This window comes from Myodes glareolus, chromosome 2 (assembly GCF_982192425.1).
Source record: "Myodes glareolus chromosome 2, mMyoGla1.1, whole genome shotgun sequence".
In the NCBI taxonomy this organism is placed as follows: domain Eukaryota; kingdom Metazoa; phylum Chordata; class Mammalia; order Rodentia; family Cricetidae; genus Myodes; species Myodes glareolus.
The window spans coordinates 125,145,114-125,166,242 of NC_142027.1; the positions used below are offsets into that span (position 1 = coordinate 125,145,114).

At 40.3% G+C, this 21,129-nt stretch overlaps 1 protein-coding gene across 2 annotated transcripts in view; it reads left to right on the forward strand.

Annotated features, from left to right (window-relative positions):
- Positions 1-21,129, forward strand: part of Atp2a2 (ATPase sarcoplasmic/endoplasmic reticulum Ca2+ transporting 2) — a 43,427-nt gene that overhangs the window by 13,885 nt on the left and 8,413 nt on the right. For both annotated transcript variants that reach the window (XM_085679631.2, XM_085679634.2), the window contains exons 6-13: positions 13,510-13,590; positions 13,972-14,057; positions 15,557-16,021; positions 16,493-16,581; positions 17,382-17,484; positions 18,052-18,183; positions 20,322-20,444; positions 20,524-20,742. In XM_085679631.2, the coding sequence (XP_085535757.1) occupies positions 13,510-13,590; positions 13,972-14,057; positions 15,557-16,021; positions 16,493-16,581; positions 17,382-17,484; positions 18,052-18,183; positions 20,322-20,444; positions 20,524-20,742 (1,298 nt within the window). The remainder of the gene's footprint in view (positions 1-13,509; positions 13,591-13,971; positions 14,058-15,556; positions 16,022-16,492; positions 16,582-17,381; positions 17,485-18,051; positions 18,184-20,321; positions 20,445-20,523; positions 20,743-21,129) is intronic.

The following is a 21,129-nucleotide window of genomic DNA, read 5'->3' on the forward strand; positions in this document are numbered from 1 at the left end:
CCTGAGTACTCTAATGCTGATCAAACATGAAATCACAAGTATAGGGTAGATGCAGTTAATAAATACCCTTATCATAAAATTTGCAGAACAGACTGAAAGTGTGAAATGTGTTCAGGAATAGGTACTTAGAATGAGTGGATATTTTGACAACTTTACAAATACTTGGTTAATTGCCACCAGCCACTCTAAATATGTGGTTACTTTCACTAGTTGAGGAAAATGTATCACTGTCTTTTCTAGACATATGTACATGATAAACATACATGATATGTATAGAAGTCATTTCAATTTGTTGATGGCTCAAATCACCACTTTTTAGCATCTTACTGATACATAGTTCACATGCCATATAACCTCTTCCAAATTATAGTTTTAGCCTGTTCATAGACTTGAGTGACCATTATTAAATTCCAGGTTCAGAGAAACCCATCTCCATTAGCAAGTACTTGTTCCTTGTCTTGTCACTATTCTCTAACAGCAACTTACTTATATTTTTATGGATTTATTTTAGACATTGTGCACCATATGTGATGCTTTGATATCAAGACACATACACACACAAAGTAAAAAATAAATCTTTTTTAAAAAGAAAATTTTAGGAGAGTATGGGAACATTACAGATGCTTACATGAACCTTTGAACCGTCTATAACTAGAGTCACATAAAGTTGCTTGGCAGAAAGAAAGATCTAATAACTCATATTCATCTTCTAAATCCAGAGCAATTTTATGTTTTTTTTATGCCAGGAGTATATTTGTGGATGACTGGAAACAAAATGTGCATTTTTGAATGCGCATTGGTGTTTTGCCTGCATGTCTCTGAGGGTGCCAGATCCCCTGGAGCTGCCATGTGGGTCCTTAGAGTTGAACCTGGGTCCTCTGGAAGAGCAGTAAGTGCTCTTAACTGCTGAGCCATCTCTCTAGCCCCTGATTGTGTATTCTCTTACAGTAAGGGATTATCAGTGGTTTTGACTTTTCTGTGTTATCTGTTAATCTTACAAATGTGAATTAAACTATAATAGGAAAAAGGTTTCTGCTTTTAGAATTTGGCAGTGGATTTGACATATGTCTTGGGGCACTGTTTTCATTACTGCTTTAAATAGATGTTGTATATCTTGGTAACAGGATTGGCACGGGACATAAATATATTCCTATCCTGTAGCATTCTCTAGATTGAGCCCTTATTCTAAGGTTATGCAAGTGACAAAAATGACATGATTCTAACATAAAATTGCTTTATACCTTCTGTAGGAAATAGATTTTATATTTCCTAAAATGAAGACTAACTGTTTAGCAGTAGACAGCATTTTCAAGATTTAGTCAAGGGGCTGGAGAGATGGCTCAGAGGTTGAGAGCACTGACTGCTTTTTCAGAGGTCCTGAGTTCAATTCCCGGCAACCACATGGTGGCTCACAACGATCTGTAATGAGATCTGACGTGCTCTTCTGGTGTGCAGGAAAACATGTTGTATATAACCAATAAATAAATCTTTAAAAAAAAAGATTTAGTCAATAATAAAGTATAATTTTTAAACTTGATGGCTGTTTAAAAGAATTGTTTATAGTAATGAGATTTAGTAATAGGAAGATAACCTGGGGTGAGGTGGCATATAATCCCAGCACTTGGGAGGCAGGAGTTTACGGCAAGCCTGGTCTACATAAGTGAGGTCCATGATAACCAGAACTACATAGTAAGGCCCTGTCCCTACCCCCCACCCCCAGATGCGCGCGCGCGCGCGCGTGTGTGTGTGTGTGTGTGTGTGTGTGTGTGTGTGTGTGTGAGAGAGAGAGAGAGAGAGAGAGAGAGAGAGAGAGAGAGAGAGAGACTTTGCAAGTTTACAAGGCAAGACTGTAGAATAGGTGACCCAGTTTATTTAAGAACAACAATCATCTTTCTCTGCCTGAGATTGAACAGAGAAAATTCACCACTACAGATTTGGGCAGTTAGGACGAGCTTATTTCTTTGAGATAGTTTCCTGTAGCCCAGGCTAGTAGTGGTCTTGCTATATCCAAGGCAGACTTTGAACTTCTTATCTTCCTGCTCAGGTGCTGAAATAAAAGTATGCACTACTATTCCCATCTACATGTATATTGAATAATTGTGACCATGAGACTTGGCTTTTTATTTTAGAAAGCTGTCAAAGTTGAGTGTCCTAGCTCTGTTATAACAAACGCCTAATGCTATGCCTAATTAGCTTATCAGCTGAAAGAGCAGAGACTAAGGAGTTTTTTGGCTTTGGTTTTTGTTTTAGAATAGGTCCTGACTGTGTAGTCCGGGTTGGGCTTGAACTAAAGAGCTTCTGCCTGTTCTATCTTCTGCATGCTAGAATTACATATGTGTATGATTCTGCCAAGTTGACAGGCATTTTTCTTTTGGTATAAAACCAGGCAGTATCAGTATTTTGTCATGCACAGCAAAATCATTTTTTTAAAGCCATCATTTAAAGTGTAAAAATACCATGGAGGCTCAGCTATGTAATCTAGGCACTTAGAAGTTTATCACTAATTTGTGTGTGTGTGCGTGTGTTGTTGTTGTTGTTGTTGTTGTTGTTGTTGTTGTTGTTTGTCTGTTTATTCTTCCAGAGTATCTTATCTGTATATAGCCCTGACTGTCCTGGAACTCTATATAGACCAGAATGGCCTGTGAACTCAAAGAAATCCTGCTTCTACCTTCCAAGAGCTGGGATTAAAGACGTGCACCACTATGTCCCGCCTATTGTTTATTTTGCCTTATGGGTGTTCTGTCTGCATATAGGTACCTGCATAAGCCAGAAGAGACCTTAAGTACTAAAACAAAAGCTGTTTGATTGGTTTTTTTTTTTTTTTTTTAGAGCAAAACCTAACTTTATGGGCAATTTGATTATTTAGTTTGAAATGAAGCTGGATAGTTGCTACATTTTAAAAAGTTCCTAGAAGCCTATGATACTGTTTGGTTTTTAAAATTGTATGGGAGCTGGAGAGATGGCAGTTAAGAATGACTACTGCTCATGCAGAACAACAGAGTTCCTCTTACAACTCAAGTTCCATGGGTTCCTCTTGCCTTCGTGGATACCTGCATGTACATAGTGCATATAAATTCAGACACACATGGGAACACAATTTTTTTAAAAAACATAAAGTATATTTCTTCAGGATAAGCTCTCAGTGTTTAACGCTGATTGGCCTGGAACACACAGATCACCTGCTTCTTCCAGAGTGCTGGGATTAAAGGTGTGTACTACCATACAGATTAAATTAAAACTTGAACTATGCTTAAAATAGTAATTACTGTCTAGTTTAAGCAGTTTACAGAGATTAGGTTTTTATGTGTTCATAAAATGTCAAACTAGGTCGGGGAGATGTGCAGAAACAGTGAGGACAGAAGTGAAGGTCTCCTGTACCCACACAGAAAGGCGGTACATGGCCACTCACCTCTAATCCCATCACCTCGGGAGGAAGACAAAGGAATCCTTGTGTCAAGTTGGCTAGCTACACTAGTTGAGGTGAGCTCTGGGTTCAGCACGGGATTCTTTCTTAGTTAATATAGTGTAGAATAGAATACCTGATGTGTACAACATGCCTCTACACACACAAACATACATACACAGTTCTCTAAATTTTTTTAAAAGTCAAACTTAAATTAAAGAAAAAGAAGCAAGAGATATGACCAAATAAAGAGTTGTGTGTTCAACTTTTCCCCTTCTGTGAAGTTGTTTCACAGGGAGGGATGTGAGAGAACAGGGCTAGCTAGAGATAAGGGCTGGCATCTATATCTAGATATCACTAGAAATAATAATTTTGGCTATTCCTGAAAATCAAGTCAAATTCTTCATGTTAACTTGTATATTAAGCAAGAACTAGAGATTAGTTCAACAGTTAGGAGTGGATACTAGTCTTGCAAAAGACTCAAGTTCATTCCCAGTACCTAGGTTGGGCAACTCACAACTGCTTGTAAGTAACTTCTCCAGGGAGACTCCATACCTCTGGCCTCAGACACCTGTACTCAACACATACATACATACATACAGTTAAAAATAAAAATCTTACCTAAAAAAAAAAAAGCCACAAAAACAGAGGGACCCCCGGTTTCTTAAGAGCTTTGGCTACTCTTACAGAGGACCTAGGTTCACTTCCCGGCAAGTACATAATGACTCGGAAAAGTCGGTAACACCAGTTCCAGGAGATCTGGCATCCTCTTGGCCTCTGCAGACAACAGGTACACATGAGGGTCACATACATGTGTACATGTAGACAAAAACACCTGTACACACAAATGCCAATCTCTTAAAAGATGTAACAATGAGTTAAGCAGGGTTTTGAGATCAGGACCCGTTAGCACTCTGAGGATTACTCATAAGACACTGAGAGGTAAGTACTCTGGGAGGTCTCCCCCACCTTCAGACCATGACAGACCAGTTGATCTGGAAGCTTGACCTGGTTACATAGGGCTGGCATTTCCTGATTTCCTGTAATCACTCCTCCCCATTGCATGACTCAGTGGTAGTCACAGTGTCAGTCTTCCCAGAGACGAGAGAGAGACCACTTTCCAGTGGTCACTCTTCTTAGATGCTGTGACTTTTGTAAAATATAGTGCTCAGCTTTGCTTGTGCTGAAACATTTAGAAATTGGAATTTTGGGAAAATGGCAGGGATAGAAATGAGAGTAAAATGATAATCCTTGCTTCCATGATTTTGCCTTCCAGAAGTTAAAGATATTTATAGATGTATTTTACTCTGTAACATTATAGTAAAAAGACTAAAAACACCGACATTAATGGGCAGAAAAATAGAGACTGGCTCAGTCTGTATGGCTGTGAAGTACTGTGACCTTGAAAAGCACCTCATTTATAGACAGGGAATGAAGATAATAGCTTGTTCCTTGTGAAGAGTTACAGAGGGTGACCTGTAGAGGCCTTGCAACAGTGCCAGGTGTAAAAAAAAAAAAAAAAAAAGCCTTCTTGGGTAGGAAAGATGACTCAGCAGATAAAAGACTTTGCTGCCAACTCTGATAACTTGAGTTCATTTCCTAGGATCACATTGGGAAAGGAGAAACCCCTACAATTCCAGGACAATCTCCAAAGCTACAGAGAGACCCTGTCTAGAAAAACCACAAATATATAATGCTATAGTCTATAGTACTTTGTAATGTTTCTTCCCTGCTCACTCTGAGATCTAGTATAATTTTAATTAAAGCAAATAGGGCTTTCAAGTAAAGAATTCCATTCAGACTTCATAACCACAAAATTTAATAGATACATTTAAACTCAAACAATAATATGGAGACAGTTTCTGGTCTTATTTTTCTTTGAAAAGACTTGTTAAAGTTAATTTTCTTTAAATAAACATAAACAAAGGCTTAGTGCTTGCTTGAGTTAGCTCTTTTGGTGAAGGTTCCTGCTGCCAAGCCTGTCGACCTAGTTGGATCCCTGGGGCATGGTAGGAGAGAACTGATTTCTGCAAGTTGTCCTCTGACCTTCATTCAAGGACTGTGGCATGGCACAAAACTAAATAAAAATGTAATTAAAGTAAAAAAAATTTTTTGAGACAGGGTTTCTCTCTATAACCCTGACTATGGTTATCCTGGAACTCACTTTACAGGCTAAGCTTTCCTCAAACTCAGTAATCTACCTTCTCAGCCTCTTGAGTGCTGGGATTACAGGCCTCCATCACCACGCCTGGGGAAAATAAAAATAATTTTTTAAATTCACTCACATGCACACATATTAAAAAAATTTTCTCTTGCATATATTAGTATTTATATTTAACTTAAATAGAAAAAGGTGTTTTTAGTATCATAATTTAAATATTCCTTGTAAGGTTAAAAAAAACTTGCATTCACTTGTAAGATATGGCAAAGTAATAATTTTTTTTTAACTCACTCGTAAAATGTATTTTTGGTAGCCTAACTTTTAAATTGTATTTCTGTTCAGAGTGAAAATCAGTACTGTGGTGGAAAGGAAAGAGCTAAGAACTGAAGACGCCCAGAACTACATGTGAGCAGTGTCAGGTGTTAGGCAAATGGAAAGTGGTTAATAACAAATTTTTCCTGCCTCAACCCAAAGAAACAGAAAAAAAAATACGCGAAGGAAAAAGTTGCAGAGCACTCCCTTGGCAAAAATAAGAACTTTCCACTACCACTTGCCTTCAGGCACCGACGAGCCCATCAGGAAATAGGACTGGATGTGAGCAGCAGTGCCCTTGCCTGTTTCCCAGGCATAGCCTGTCTGACACCCATCGTTGCCTGTGGTGTGAAGAAAATTGTTGTTATGCCTTTGAAAAATTCTAGATGGATCTTTATGTTCATTTTTTTAAGCTCCTTAATAGATCTACTTTTTGATGTGCCCATCAAATAGATTCTTAGGAAAAGAAGTGAAGCAGTCAGTCATAGCAAGTTAAAGGAAGTCTTTCATTAATTGAACTTCCTGAAGCAAAACTCTTTTTACTTCCTGGCCTTTAGTTCCTGTCTGTAAAACAAGGGCATTGGTTAACTTAAGATGATATGAAGGTTCTCCTGCTAAGAGAAGTCTAGAATATGCTGGGTTATAAAAACTAACTTGGGTATGCTTCCTTCATGACTTTCTAGAAAGAGGTGATCTTGTAATGCTAGCAGAATACAACTTTAAGGCCATTTCCTAAGTGCTAAACAGTTGACTTTCATTCTGGAGCTAGTATTTCTGATATGCAAGAAATGTAATAGAGGCTGTCCAAAACATGCCCTTTGTGAATCTGTGAACAATGATTATGAGTAGTTTTCTAATGATTTCTTAAAATTATTTATTTACTGTGTGTGTGTGTGTGTGTGTGTGTGTGTGTTCATACACAAAGGTTAGAAACAAGTTAAAGGAATTCATTGCCTCCTACAGTGTGGGTCTTGGGGATTGGAGTTTGTCAGGCTTGGTGGCAAGTGTGTTTAGCTGCTGAGTCATCTTGGTAGCCTGCCGTTTATTAAATTTTTACACTTGATCTTAGCCAAAAAGACTGAGAAATGAAGTAAGAAATAAGTCAACAGAGGAAACTGAAAGAATAGTCAGCCTCTAAACAAGAGTGGACTTTATTGGTCAAAAGGTTGGTATCCCCAAACCCTACAGTGCAGGAGTAGGGTCTGAGAATCAGGTTTTATTGTTTACCACAAGACAGATTCTCTTTGTAGTCCTGGCGTGGCTGTTCTGGAACTCACTCTGCGGACCAGGCTGGCCTTGAACTCAGAGAAAATCTGCCTGCCTCTGCTTCATTAAAGATGTGTGCCACCATTCCTGGCACCAGATGTTCCCTGTAGCTTTGGAGTCTGTTCTGGAACACACTCTATAGACCAGGTTGACCTCAAACTCAGAAATCCACCTGCCTCTGCCTTCTAAGTGTTGGTATTAAAGGTGTGCGCCACCACTGCCCAACTCTGATGTATGCTTTTAAACTATTGACAGAAGTTCCTTATGAATCAAATCACTGTCATCACTTGATCCACCACACAACAATACTCCTTTCCTAATGTGGCACACTTTTAGTTCCAGCATTTGAGAGGCAGAGGCAGGCAGATTTTTGTGAGTTCAAAGACAGCCTGGCCTGCATAGTGATACCTAGGATACCCAGGGCTCATAGAGACCTTGTTTCAAAAATAGCAATAGTGTTCCTCTTAGAGTTACTTCAGACCCCAAAATTTGAACAATATTCCCTTGCCAGCAGGAAATAGACAGACAGAAAATACCCAGATCCTTTATATATAAAGGAAGCCCCTTTAGTCAGGTCTATAAAACCAGCCCAAGGGTTCAAAATTCCACTGCCCATGGAATTCCAGAAAGTAGCCAACCAATTCCCATCATACACTCTGGAGAGTCTAGAGTCCAAAACCAGCCAAATCTGACTTACTGCCCACCCAGCAGCTTACAAAACAAAACAGTTTTTGGCTTGGTAAAGCCAGCCCCCTCACGCCCCACTACAAAAACTAATTCTTGTTGGGCAGCGATGGTGTGTGCCTTTAATCCAAGCACTTGGGAGGCAGAGGCAGGTGAGTTTGAGGCCAACCTGGTCTACAGAGCACATTCGTCTCAAGGAGGGAGTGTGACTATCTAGAAGCTTTTAAGAGGAGTCAGTTCATGTCAGCATGTAATTGACAGTTTGAAAGAGAACAACCTATTGGATCCTTTTTTTAATAGCACTGTCCAGCAATGTCCCAAAGGCATCATTTGGATATTCTGAATAATTTTTCCACACCTGTTAGTTTGGAGTTTAGTTGGAGAAGGGTATCTGGTATCTTCCTGTAAATTAGGGAACATGGGTGGTTAGGCATATTGGTATTTCAGAAGATAGGATTTTTTTTTTCTGCTGCAGATAGTCAATTGAGCCAAAGCCATTTCCTATCTTTCTATCTCTATCCCCCCCACCCCCGTGTGTGTGTGTGTGTGTGCGCGCTTTAAAAAAACCAAGAAGATAATCATTAGTAAAAAAATTTGTAGAAATAATTTGGTTAAATATAATGTCTGTGGACTAGTCAGTAAACATACTTACTGTTTCATTCCCAGGGCTGTTTAAGACAATAGAGGTGGCCAAAATTAATCTTTTTTTTTTTTTTTTTTTTTTTTACTGTCAAGGCCAGTTGAAAATGTGGTCCTTGGAATTATTTGGGCCTCAGGAACTTCTGGCTCCTTCAGTCTTCTACCAGGTAGTCCATCTCTGAGGAAAACTCAAAAGCGTTGGTCGACAACTGTTTCCAGTTGTTGTACAAAGAAGTGTGTAGATTTTTCTGTTGTTGACCCTCTTTTTTTGTAGACTGGACATTGATCAGAATTCACCACATGAGGTCTCCCTGAACACAGGAATAGGAGACTCCATATGATTACAGAATATTTCAAGGGATGCTCCACAGTACTCTGGGACCTAACTGACTTTGGAGAGCAGGGGTGAAAATACCCTTTTCATCCATCTGACCACATTAGTATAGACCTCCAGAGAGGATTGTTGAACATCCAGAAGGTCAGTTATGCCAATCTGCTACTAAAACCAGACACTAAACTTTTTAGACATACATTTTAGAGAGTTCTTGTGTTCATCTTTGACCTTAGAAACTTTGATACCATCCATAGTATACTATCATCTCAGTCTCATCCTTATGTACCTTAAATAACTTCTCAAGTTTTATAACTTGCATAAGCTTTCTAGTCTTCTCTTCCATTCTGGACATACAGCTAAGCTATGTACTGGGGTGACTGCTAAGTGATATCTATTCCTTCCTTACAAGATTCCAGCAACAAACCAAAGTTCAATTTCATCAGAGTTCACTCTGGGAAACTGATGAATTTATTAGGCTTACTTATAGAGAATTGATAAGGGATACCTAAGAGGAGTGTAGATGAATGACCCAAAGCAGTCACTCTGAAAAGTCTTTACCCAGTGTGTATCAGGGCTTTCCCATAGCCTTTCTCTTTCCCATTCCCTTTCTCTGTCTTACCCAGTCTAGTATCCTTGATCCTCCATAAGATCTTGAGGCCTTAATTACATAATTAAGGTCTAATTATAAAATCATCTGGGGTGGGCCTGTACATCTCCCATTTCTGTGAAACGTCTAACCTGTCCCACTGTGATCATGAACAGGAAGGTGGAAGTTGTTTAACTTAGAGCAGAACCCTGCATTCTAAGAAACAGACATCAGTTTGCCTTAACCTTATCTGTAGGACATGTAAAGGTGAGAAGCACCCTAATGGTTTAGGACTGCATTGTTTGGCAGTAATGTAAATCAAAATAACCTCATCTCCTGAAGAGGGTAGTAGGTGCTCAGTGGATCCCAAATAGTAGCTGAAGGGGTGATAAAGTACCTAATGAGAAAGTACCCTTGGCCTGAGAGATGTTCTGAAAGTATCCTGCAGTTTGAGTGGCAGGCCTAGGGAATGCTCCCGGTGAAAGTTGCTGGGTGGTGGTGTTGCACACCTTTAATCCCAGCACTTGAGAGGTAGAGGCAGGCAGATTTCTGTGTGTTCCAGGACAGCCACGATTACACAGAGAAACCCTGTCTCAAACAAAAAGTTAAAGGTGTGTACCATCAAATTTAGTTTTATTGTGATATGTGTGCAATAAGTGTGTGTGTGGTGGCTCAGTATGCTACAGAGTATGAAGTTTCGTTCTCTCTTTCTACCATGAGATCCAGGGGTTAAACTCGGGTCCTCAGGCTTGCTCAGAGAGCCTTACCAGTAAACTGTCTTGCCGGCATTAGACAAAATAATTATCTGTATGGGTATGGGTGTTTGAGTTCTCTCTCCAGCTCCCCGGGGAGTAAATACAATGGTGTGTCCTCCATCAGTTATAGTGCAGAAGCATGACAGCATTTGTAGATTGCAAGCACCTCTGTGCCACATTGGACAGAATCCTGTCTGAAGCTCCCGTAGGGTCATTATTACATAAGTAATCTCAAATATCAAAGGAGCATTTGAAATTTTCCATTTAAAGTTAACAATGCTTCCCCTTGACCTTGTTCTCATTTCACAATGTTGAAAAGCACAGGGAATCAGATTAATTTGTGGCATGCAGAAATAATACAGTTAAGACAGTGCAGTGTGGTGGTAGCATGCCACTAGACACTTTATAGCTGAGCAAGAAGATTGTCGCAAGTTCAATGCTAGCGAAAGCCTTTTTTAAAAAATCAGGCAGGCCACAATCACATCCCACTTTTCACCACCCGCTGGTCTCGAACTCACAGCGATCCGCCTGCCTCTGCCTCCCGAGTGCTGGGATCAAAGGTGTGTGCTTAGGAGGCAGAGGCAGGCAGATCTCTGTGAGTTCGAGGCCAGCCTGGTCTACAAGAGCTCCAAGGCTACAGAGAAACCCTGTCTTGAAAAACAAACAAACAAACAAACAAAAAAACCCGTGCCTCCATCGCCTGGCTATTGTGGGTTTTTTAAATTTCATTTTGTTTTCTTTGGGCATTTTTTTTTATCTTATTCTTTTGCTTGCTTTTGTTTTTATTTTGTGAGGGGGTTTATTTTTGTTTTTCGAAAAACATAAAAGTTTCGTGGGTAGGGAGCTGAGGAGGATCTGGGAGAAGAAAGCATCATCAAAATGTATGAAAAAAATTATTTAATCAAAAACAAAATAAAATTAGGACCACCAAGAACTCTGCTGCCAGTCCTGATGACCTGAATTCAATTCCTGGGACCTACATGATAGGAGACAACGGACTTCCCAGTAGATAACCTCTGACCTTCATTCACACTGGTGTGTCCACACATACACAAATAAGTAAAATACACAAATAGAATAAAACTTGTAAAATCTAAAACAAAATAGTGCAGTTAAATTTTTTTTGTTTTTTCTTCTCCTCTCTCTCTCCCCTTTCTCCCCCCCCCCCTTTTTGAGACAGGGTTTCACTACTTAGCCCCAGCCTAACTGAAAATCAGTGGTCTGCTTTTGCCTCCAGAGTGATTTGGATGTATTCCCTTGGGTATAACAGTTAAAGTGGAAGGTTCGTTTTATTCAGTTGGAATATTGCTGTTGATTGCATAAGCATTTCCAGCAGGAATTCTACCTTCACGTGTGTGTCCCTTTAGTCAAATGCAAAGATGATCTTTGTCCCTGGAGATTTTGGACCTCTTTCTGTGCGGCTCTTCTTTCTTAGATGTAAGCTTGTTTTGTGCACTAAAGCAGAGGTTCTCAACCTATGGGTCAAAACCCCTCCATAGGGGATATCAGATATCCTGCTTATCAGATGTTTTACATTATGATTTATAGCAGCAAAATCACAGCTATGCAGTAGCAATGAAAATAATTTTATAGTTGGGGGTCACCACAGCATGAGGAAGTCTATGAAGGGGTCATAGTGTTAGGGAGGTTGAAGACCACTGTACTAAATTGTATTTTGTTGTTGTTGTTTTCGTTTTGTTTTGTTTTAAAGTTAGAGGGCCCAGAGATGGTGGTGCACGCCTTTAATTCCAGCAGTTACTTGGGAGGCAGAGCTAGGTGGTTCTCTGTGAGTTCGAGGCCAGCATGGTCTAAACAGTGAGTTCCAGGTCAGATTCAAGCTATACAGAGAAACCCTGTCTCGAAAAACCAAACCAATAAAAAAAAACAACTATATTCTCTTTGAGTAAAACTCTGAAAAATAGAGAAGTGAACTAAATTGAAGGATTAGCAAGTACAGGGTTTACTTCTTGGGTAGGATGATTAGTTTGCCATTTTCTTTTCCAAACCAGAACATCATGATTTCACACTTTGAGGCTGGAGGCAGTCCCAGACGCTGCTAAACAAGCTGTCTGCTGAGCACAATCAGTTCCCATCCTCTTTAAAGGTCTAGTTCTCATGCAGATGTGCATTTTTTGGACAGTATTTGAAGACTGCAGTGTTCTGGGTACTGTTCTCAGGAAGTCCATTTACTTTTCTTTTGTCTGTTACTGGGTTATGTTGTTTTGCATTTTGCATACCAAGGGCTTGAGGGCTCATCCTAGAGCCCTTTAGGGCTATTAAAGGAGCCCTTTACCCAGGAAAAGATCTTCAGGTTATGAAGGATTTTTTTCATTTATTTGATAATTTAAAGGGTACCAACGGTTATAAGGTAAAATGTCTCTCCCCACTGACCTTGAAAAGCCACTGTTGCTCATTTGTTAAACCTCATACCACTATCAGGTCTGTGTATGTAGTTGATACTGTGTTACATCCCATGTAATACACAGGTATCTTTGGAAATCTCACTAGTATAAAGTTGTCATAGCTTTCGTTGTTTGCAAAATGTTTGAGCAAAGTCATAAAAATGAACTCTGAAAGTCTATAAAATAAGAATTTGTGGATCAGAGCAATGTATGCTGCAGCTTTTAGACAATAGAAGTCCTGTCTGTGTGACTCTCCTGTGTCTTGTATTTACAGTATCTGGACAGACAGGTGAACTATGGTAGTGAATAAGCTAGCCATACATGCAGAGAATATTGGGTAACATTTTATGCATCTTGTTCTTTTCTTCCATTGTGGGGATCCCAGGAAGCAAACTCAGGTCCCCAGTTTTGGCTTCCCGTGCCTTTACCCACTGAACAATCTCACAGACTCCTTGTTTTTTACTTAATTTTTAAGGTTTATGTTGTTACTGTGTATGTGTCTGTTTGAAGGGGGACAACTTTGTGGAGTTGATTCTTTTTATCTTTTCATAGGTTCTGAGAACTGAACTTAGGTTTCTAGGTTTGCATGGCAAGCTTTAACAACCTGTCTTTCCTTTTTGGGGGGAGGGGGTTCGAGACAGGGTTTCTCTGTAATTTTGGAGTCTTTCCTAGAACTCACTCTGTAAACCAGGCTGTCCTCAAACTCACAGGCGTTTGGGAGGCAGAGGCAGGCGGATCTCTGTGAGATTAAGGCCAGCCTGGTCTACAGAACTAGTTCCAGGACAGGTTCCAAAGCTACAGAAAAACCCTGTCTCGAAAAATAAATAAAAAGGTATACTTTTCCATTGTATGCAAGGTATTTGTTTTTAAAAATTGTTTGATTTGGAAGCAATTTCATCTTTCAGTAACTGCAAAAGTTATTTACGTTAGCTGCCTTTTGCCTTTTTCCTTTTTTTAAACCTGTTAGTTGGTGATAAAGTTCCTGCCGATATAAGATTAACTTCCATCAAATCTACAACTCTAAGAGTCGACCAGTCAATTCTCACAGGTAAGTAGTACATGTTGGAAAATCATTCAAGTTTTGAAGCCTGTTATCTCCCAACTCTATATAGTCAGTACCTACTGTTCTGCTATGGCACCCTACCCTAACCCTCTCTAAGAGAATTAATTTCTTAGAGAAGTTTTAAAATTAGTTTTGGACTGGAGCAATGCCTTAATAGTTAAAAGCACTTGCTGTTCTTACAGAGCACACAAGTTTCCCCTGAACCCACGTGGTGGCATGCAACTGTCCTTCCTCAACTTAGTTGTGTGCCACCACAACTGCCCACATTGGTAGTGGTAAAAAGTGGGAATGTGTTGGTGTGGGTAAGGGTTACGAAAATTGGGTATGCTTCAAACAGCTGACCATCCTGTCTCATAACCTGCTTAGGTGAATCTGTTTCCGTCATCAAGCACACTGATCCTGTCCCTGACCCACGAGCTGTCAATCAAGATAAAAAGAACATGCTTTTTTCTGTGAGTGTTATCAGATGTTGGGGGTAGGGATGATGGGAGTTGAACCCAGGGTCTCACACTTGATAGGTCCTAGTTTGTCTAAACTTTTACCAAGCTTTTCAATCTAAGAATGTTCTTTTGTTTGAAGATAGTCCTTGTGTTAGGGTTTCTGTGAAGGCATGATTAAGGCAACTCTTTTTTTTTTTTTAAAGATTTATTTATTTATTTATCTATCTATCTATCTATTTATTTGTACAGAATCCTGCCTGTAGGCCAGAAGAGGGCACTTGATCTCATTACAGATGGCTGTGAGCCACCACATGGTTGCTGGGAATTGAACTCAGGACCTCTGGAAGAGCAGTCGGTGTTCTTAACTGCTGAGCCATTTAGGAAAACATTTAGTTGGGGCTGGCTACAGTTCATGTCATCAGCATGGAGGGACGTGAAGTCATGCAGGCAGACATGGTGCTGGAGAAGGAGTTCAGCATCTGGATCCCCAGGCAGTAGAAATAGACAGTGAGCTACTAGGCCTGGCCTAAGCTTCTGAAACCTCAATGCCACACCACTAATAATTGCCACTCCCTGGGTCTATGGGGGCCCTTTTCATTCAGACCACCATAGTCCCAGTGTGGCCATCTTCAGTGGTCAGACTTCAAAAGATAATTATTCTTTACTGTGTGTCTCAGCTGTCAAGCTCTAAAATAGCTGGGGATGAAGCAGTGACTCTGTGCTGAGGGCCCTATCTGGTTCAGTCTTTAGCAGTAAAGCAAAGAAACAAGAATAGAGACCATGTAAGACGTGTGTGACTTGAGTGGCTTTGTTTTTGGTTGCCGGCTAATGAAAAGACTAGGGTAGAAATGTTTAGACTCTGTGTAACAGCTGAAAAGGTAACCTTTTCAAGGAAAGTCTTCAAGCCTAGAAAGGATCCTTTCAAATATGTGGACATTGCTGCTCTGCCTGTGATAAAAAGTATGTGTTTGGAAAGAGCAAACATGGCACACCATTTGGTGAGCATAGGTGAAAAATAAATACACAGTTTTTGTTGTTTGTTTTACTATTGATATGAATTTTTTCAAGTACTACAGAAATGCCTATATTATTTAGAATCTAGATTGGTATTTCAAGGACGGACTTACTACTGACAACAGGTACAGTGCAGTGAGAAGGATGCAGCTGTGACACTCCAGCACTCAGTCCCGCATGATTTCACCTAACGCTGGTGCTGGGGCAGAGATTCTGAAACAGCCCACAGGGCTGACTGCTCATCTTAATAGATGAGGTCAACTTTTGGAACCAGAAACAAAGATAAAAGAATATATAGTGCTGAGAGCTGCATGGAGTTTGAGATTATAGAAGGTGGAGTACTGCTAAACCCAGAGCAGGTCTGTAGACCGGGTTCCATGTTATGAAGAGCTGTCTTGTCCCGTTGGGTGAACAGATATGTGGAATTCGGTCAGTATACTGGTCAGTATTTAAAGTAGTGTTGATCTTAGGACCAGTTTTCCTCTGCTTCTCCCTAGGGTACAAACATCGCTGCTGGGAAAGCTATGGGAGTGGTAGTGGCAACCGGGGTTAATACTGAAATTGGCAAGATCCGAGATGAAATGGTTGCAACTGAACAAGAGAGAACACCCCTACAGCAAAAGCTGGATGAGTTTGGGGAGCAGCTTTCCAAAGTTATCTCCCTCATCTGCATTGCAGTCTGGATTATAAACATTGGGCATTTCAATGACCCAGTTCATGGGGGCTCCTGGATCAGAGGTGCCATCTACTACTTTAAGATTGCAGTGGCCCTGGCTGTTGCTGCCATCCCTGAGGGTCTGCCTGCTGTCATCACCACCTGCTTGGCTCTTGGAACTCGTAGGATGGCAAAGAAAAATGCTATTGTTCGAAGTCTGCCTTCTGTGGAAACCCTTGGTTGTACTTCTGTTATCTGCTCAGACAAGACAGGCACCCTTACCACAAACCAGATGTCAGTCTGCAGGGTAAGTAAGGAGTGTTTGTTCTTTATGACTCTTGGGTGTTTCTAGGCTCATTAGACTGCTTTTATGGTCTGTCAGCCCCTGGATGGGGAAGGAGCACCGATTCATTCTTCCCACAGCTTATTTTGCTCAAGTATTTATTTGACTCTGAAATATTAGTCTCTTTTACTTGAGCTTTTCTGCCTGGTTCTAAAGCAAGACTATGTAATGGAAAAAGTAACCAGAGTCTTTAGCCTGATCTTTTACTGACTTCTGATTCCCTGTATCTTTTCTTGGGTTGTCTTAGACTGCATCACTGTTTAGATAGTTCTGTTGAAAGTTATCTGAGCGATTAAGAAAAGAGTAGTGCTGGGAGACTAAGTCTCAGCGAGCATCATTGAAACTGCCATTTTAAATGACAGGCTTTTCACTGTAGACAAGGAGTGGTTGTATGTATATATCTTCTAAGGAATTGTATTCTGTATTTCTTTATAGATGTTCATTCTAGACAAAGTCGAAGGAGACACTTGTTCCCTTAATGAGTTTACCATAACTGGATCAACATATGCACCGATTGGTGAAGTGTGAGTAACCATTGTCCTCTGCAGACTCCTCTGTGTCACTGTAGTCATTGGTTGTTTAGTTCCATCACAAAGGATGGGTCTAGAAAATCTCGATGTTGGCAGACCTGTGACTTAGTGGTAGAACTAAAGTATGCCTAGCATATCTGGAGCCTTGCTTTGATCCTATGGAGCATGGTGATAAACACTGTAGCAGAACAGGAGATAACTGCCAGCCTGGCTACATGCACACAAAGGGAACTAAAGTTAAGATGGCTGACTGTGGCTCAGATTTTTATGAGGAGAGTACCATAAAATAGTATTTGTTCTTCACTTACCCATGGTGGAGTTTCAGTAAGAATTTCTGGTCTCATTAGATTTCAAAAGAACTGTCATTCAGATACTTTTGAATCTCTCCCAATCTGTTCTCCCTCAAACTTACATACTTTTCATCATTAGAAAGCTGGGTCAGTGCTGTTAACATGCCTGTCATCCCATCAGTTGTGGGTTCAGGCAGGAGAAACAGAAATTCTATTCTGGAGCATATAGGTGAGATCTTGTTTCAAATGGGAGGCCAAGTATAAAAGCCTGTAGGTGTGACAGTGGGGATTCCATCTCAGGAACCAACACGAAGGAGAAAATCTTCCACTATTTCTCTTCTTACCTTCTCTATGCACGCGTGCGCATGCATGCGCACACACACACACACATATACACACACACACGCGCGTTCCATTGTGACACACAACCACAGAAATGCTTTGGGTTTTTTGTTATCTTAAGTTGAAGCAAGCTGTGATCCAGAAATGTTTTCTTTTTTATAGGCATAAAGATGATAAGCCAGTGAAATGCCATCAGTATGACGGGCTTGTTGAGTTAGCAACTATCTGTGCTCTGTGTAATGACTCTGCTTTGGATTATAATGAGGTAAGACTCCTAATGGGAAAGCAGCCTGTCCCTAGCTCAAGAGAAGGGTGAGTGGAATAAAAAAGGCCATCTTCCTTCCTCCTTTTGGAAAACAAGTTCCTGATTTTATTTCCCATTTCTATTCAGTGTGGCCTGGCTGAAAAAAGCCCAATGCCTTTCCTAGATCTGAGGCTGGGCACTGCAGTTGTTTTATAAGATAAATAGTTGTCATGATGTCCTGACCACACAGATGCACCCTTACTTTAAAGAACCAGAAGTCTTTCTGACAGTGGGGGTAATGATTGTTCTTTAAAAATGGATTGCCATACAGCCTTGAGGATAGCATGAAACTTATGGGGCTATTTTGGTGGTAAAAGAGAAAAATAATGGGGTTAATCATTTACTTTCTTTCTCAAAGGTCAGGCCTTCCCTATCAGGGGATATGATGAACTCATCAGACAATGGCCTGAAATGAACTAATACTTTAAATGAGAAAACACATGGTAGAGTCTCATGGTTGTACCTCGAGTGTCTTTTCTCACATGGAACAGGCTGTCGTACTGACAGTGACTTCTTTCAATACTGTAGGCAAAGGGTGTGTATGAAAAAGTTGGAGAAGCTACAGAGACTGCTCTCACTTGCCTGGTAGAGAAGATGAATGTATTCGATACCGAACTGAAGGGACTATCTAAAATAGAGCGTGCAAATGCCTGCAACTCGGTCAGTATTTGAGCTTGGTGTACTGTTTCTTACTCAGCCTTACCGTATACATTCACTCTTCTTTCCTTTCCTGCCTTCTTGACCTCTGTGCTTCTCTTTATACCTTTGGTTTCCTCTATTTTTTCCTGACAGTTATAGTCAGGTAAAGTACTCTCGAGCCTATAATCCTAGCACTTAGGAAGCTAAATCCAGGAGGATTGCCATAGATTGTAGAATAAGACTCTCATTAGACAAATAAATTCAAATCACACCAAAACAAAAAAACAAGTCCCAGCAAATATTAGTAAGATGTCACAGGTATTTCACAAGGGTTGCCTTCTCCAAGGAAGCTATGAGCAAGCTGTCCTTGGTCCTGGCAAAACCCAGACCCTCCTGCCTACATTTCAGTTCCTGTCTCTGCTAGCTCCTCATCAGCAGTATAGAGAAAATAATTGTATACTTTTCAAACTTAGAACTGTCCTTTGCCCTAAGTTTTCATTTGACATCACATTTGTTTAACTCGATGAAAAGAAGTGTTGTGATGTGCCATCCTTTTCACTCCTGTGTTCTCAATCCACCCCAATCAAGCTCTAACCTCTATCTGTCCATCAAAACCTCTTTTGAGTCCCTTATAACCTTGTGCTAAATCCAGTGGTTACTTTATTTATATTTGTTAAATATAAACAAAGTCAACAATATAAATAAGTCAACAATTACAACAATCACAGATGTGGATTTTCAAATTGAAGAGCTAGCTCCTTGATTAAGAGTACTGGCTGATCTTTTAGAGGGCCTGGATTTGATTCCCATCACCCACAGGACAACTAAGAACTGTTTGTAACTCCTGTTTCAGATCATCAGAGGTCCTCTTCTGGTCTGTATACACATGTGTGGTACACAGACATACATGTAGGCAAAGCACTCACATATAAAATTAAATTGAGAGTGGGGAGTGTCGGAGAGATGGCTCTGTGGTTTAAGAGATCACTGACTTTTTCCAGAGGACCTGGTTCAATACCCAGCACCCACGCGGCAGCTCACAGCTACAGTAACTCCGTTTCCAGGGCATCCAACCCTTTCTTTCATACAGACATGCATGGAGACAAAACACCAATGTGCATAAGATCATTTTTAAAAATTAAAAAAACTAGAAATGTAGATTTCAATACATTATCAACCTAATGACTACTCAGATGGAAAAAAAAATCAGTAATGATTTGAAACATTTTTATATTTGTTGCTACTTGTTTTCTTTTTCTTTTTTTTTGTAGTTGTTTTGCATTGTTTGTCTGTGTAGCTCTGTTGTCCTGAAAGTAGACCTGCCTGCTTGTTTTTCTGCTGAGATTAAAGGCATGTGCTACCATGCCCAGCCTTTCTTCTCCCTTTTTTTTTTTTTTTTTTTTTTGATTTTGGACTTTTTACCATTTTCAAATTCATGTACATCATTCAAGAATAGAAAATACTGCTGGTCTATGAAGCAGGGCTCAATAACTTAAATATAAACCCTCAAAATCATGAAGACTACAAAAAAAAAATCTGTCAACTAACTCCGAAATTAAAATGGGCATTGGCCGCTATCAAGACCTCCAAATATTATTTAGAATATTTAAAATTTATGGGTGGAAAAAGAAATAGCATGCCTGCTCTAGCTTACTTTGCTTGATATAACCTACAGTCACTTGAGAAGGTGTTGTCAATACAGAGTTGTCTAGATTAGCATTGTCTAGATTAGCATTTAGGAGATCCTTTTTTGTTTTGTTTTTGAGACAGGGTTTCTCTGTGTAATACCCCTGACTGTCCTAGAACTCACTCTGCAGACCAGACTGGCCTCGAACTCACAGAAATCCATCTGCCTACCTCTGCTTCCTGAGTGCTGGGATTAAAAGGGTGTGCCACCACTGCACAGCATTCAGACAGTTCTTAATAGCCAGGGTTTAAAGCCCTCCAGTGTCTTCCTGCACAGTTTTCTCCGTGGCATTCAGTATATAGTAGTATTATGAGGGTACGGACTTGCTGTTTTGTTCACTACTGTTTGTGCTGCCATAATCCCAAAAGACCCAACATGATAAAGATATTTAAACAGGGCTAGGGCGAGTGCCTAATGAGTGGAATGTCTAGAAATAGTAATCCAACAGTGTTCCATCTCTGATCTCCTACAGGTCATAAAACAGCTAATGAAGAAGGAATTCACTCTAGAGTTTTCACGTGATAGAAAATCAATGTCCGTCTATTGTACACCAAACAAACCAAGCCGGACATCCATGAGCAAGATGTTTGTGAAGGCAAGTACTGTACAGACTGAGGCTTTCTCACCCGGTAAACAGGCAGATGCAATTACTTATCTGAATCTCATATTCTCAGGGTGCTCCTGAAGGTGTCATCGACAGGTGTACCCACATTCGAGTTGGAAGTACCAAGGTCCCCATGACTCCTGGTGTCAAACAGAAGATTATGTCTGTCATTCGGGAGTGGGGCAGTGGCAGCGACACGCTGCGGTGCCTGGCTCTAGCCACTCATGACAACCCACTGAGGAGAGAGGAGATGCATCTGGAAGACTCAGCCAACTTCATCAAGTATGAGGTACCTGCACCAGCACAATCACTGCCCAGCTTGTGCTGCCTCCAGAGGCAGATGTCCTGGGCACTCTGTCTTTAGATTGTTGGGTCAGACAGAAATAGGACTTGTTTATTGCTTTCAGACTGGAATAGTCAAGACAAGTTCAGACAAGCCTATAAAGCCTAGTATCCATTAACAACTTATTTTACATTTTTAAAATATTTGTTAAGTATTGGTAAAAATACACAAACTGAGATTTATTTCCACTTCCTCCACAGACCATAATTTTTGTCAGGGTTTGTAACAGTTGAGAACTTTGCTGTGGCCCTGACACTGCCAGTGTCAGAGCGCACTTATCCTTCAACACATTGTTTTGGGGTTTTTTTCCCTGGATAAATTTCGTACAGAATG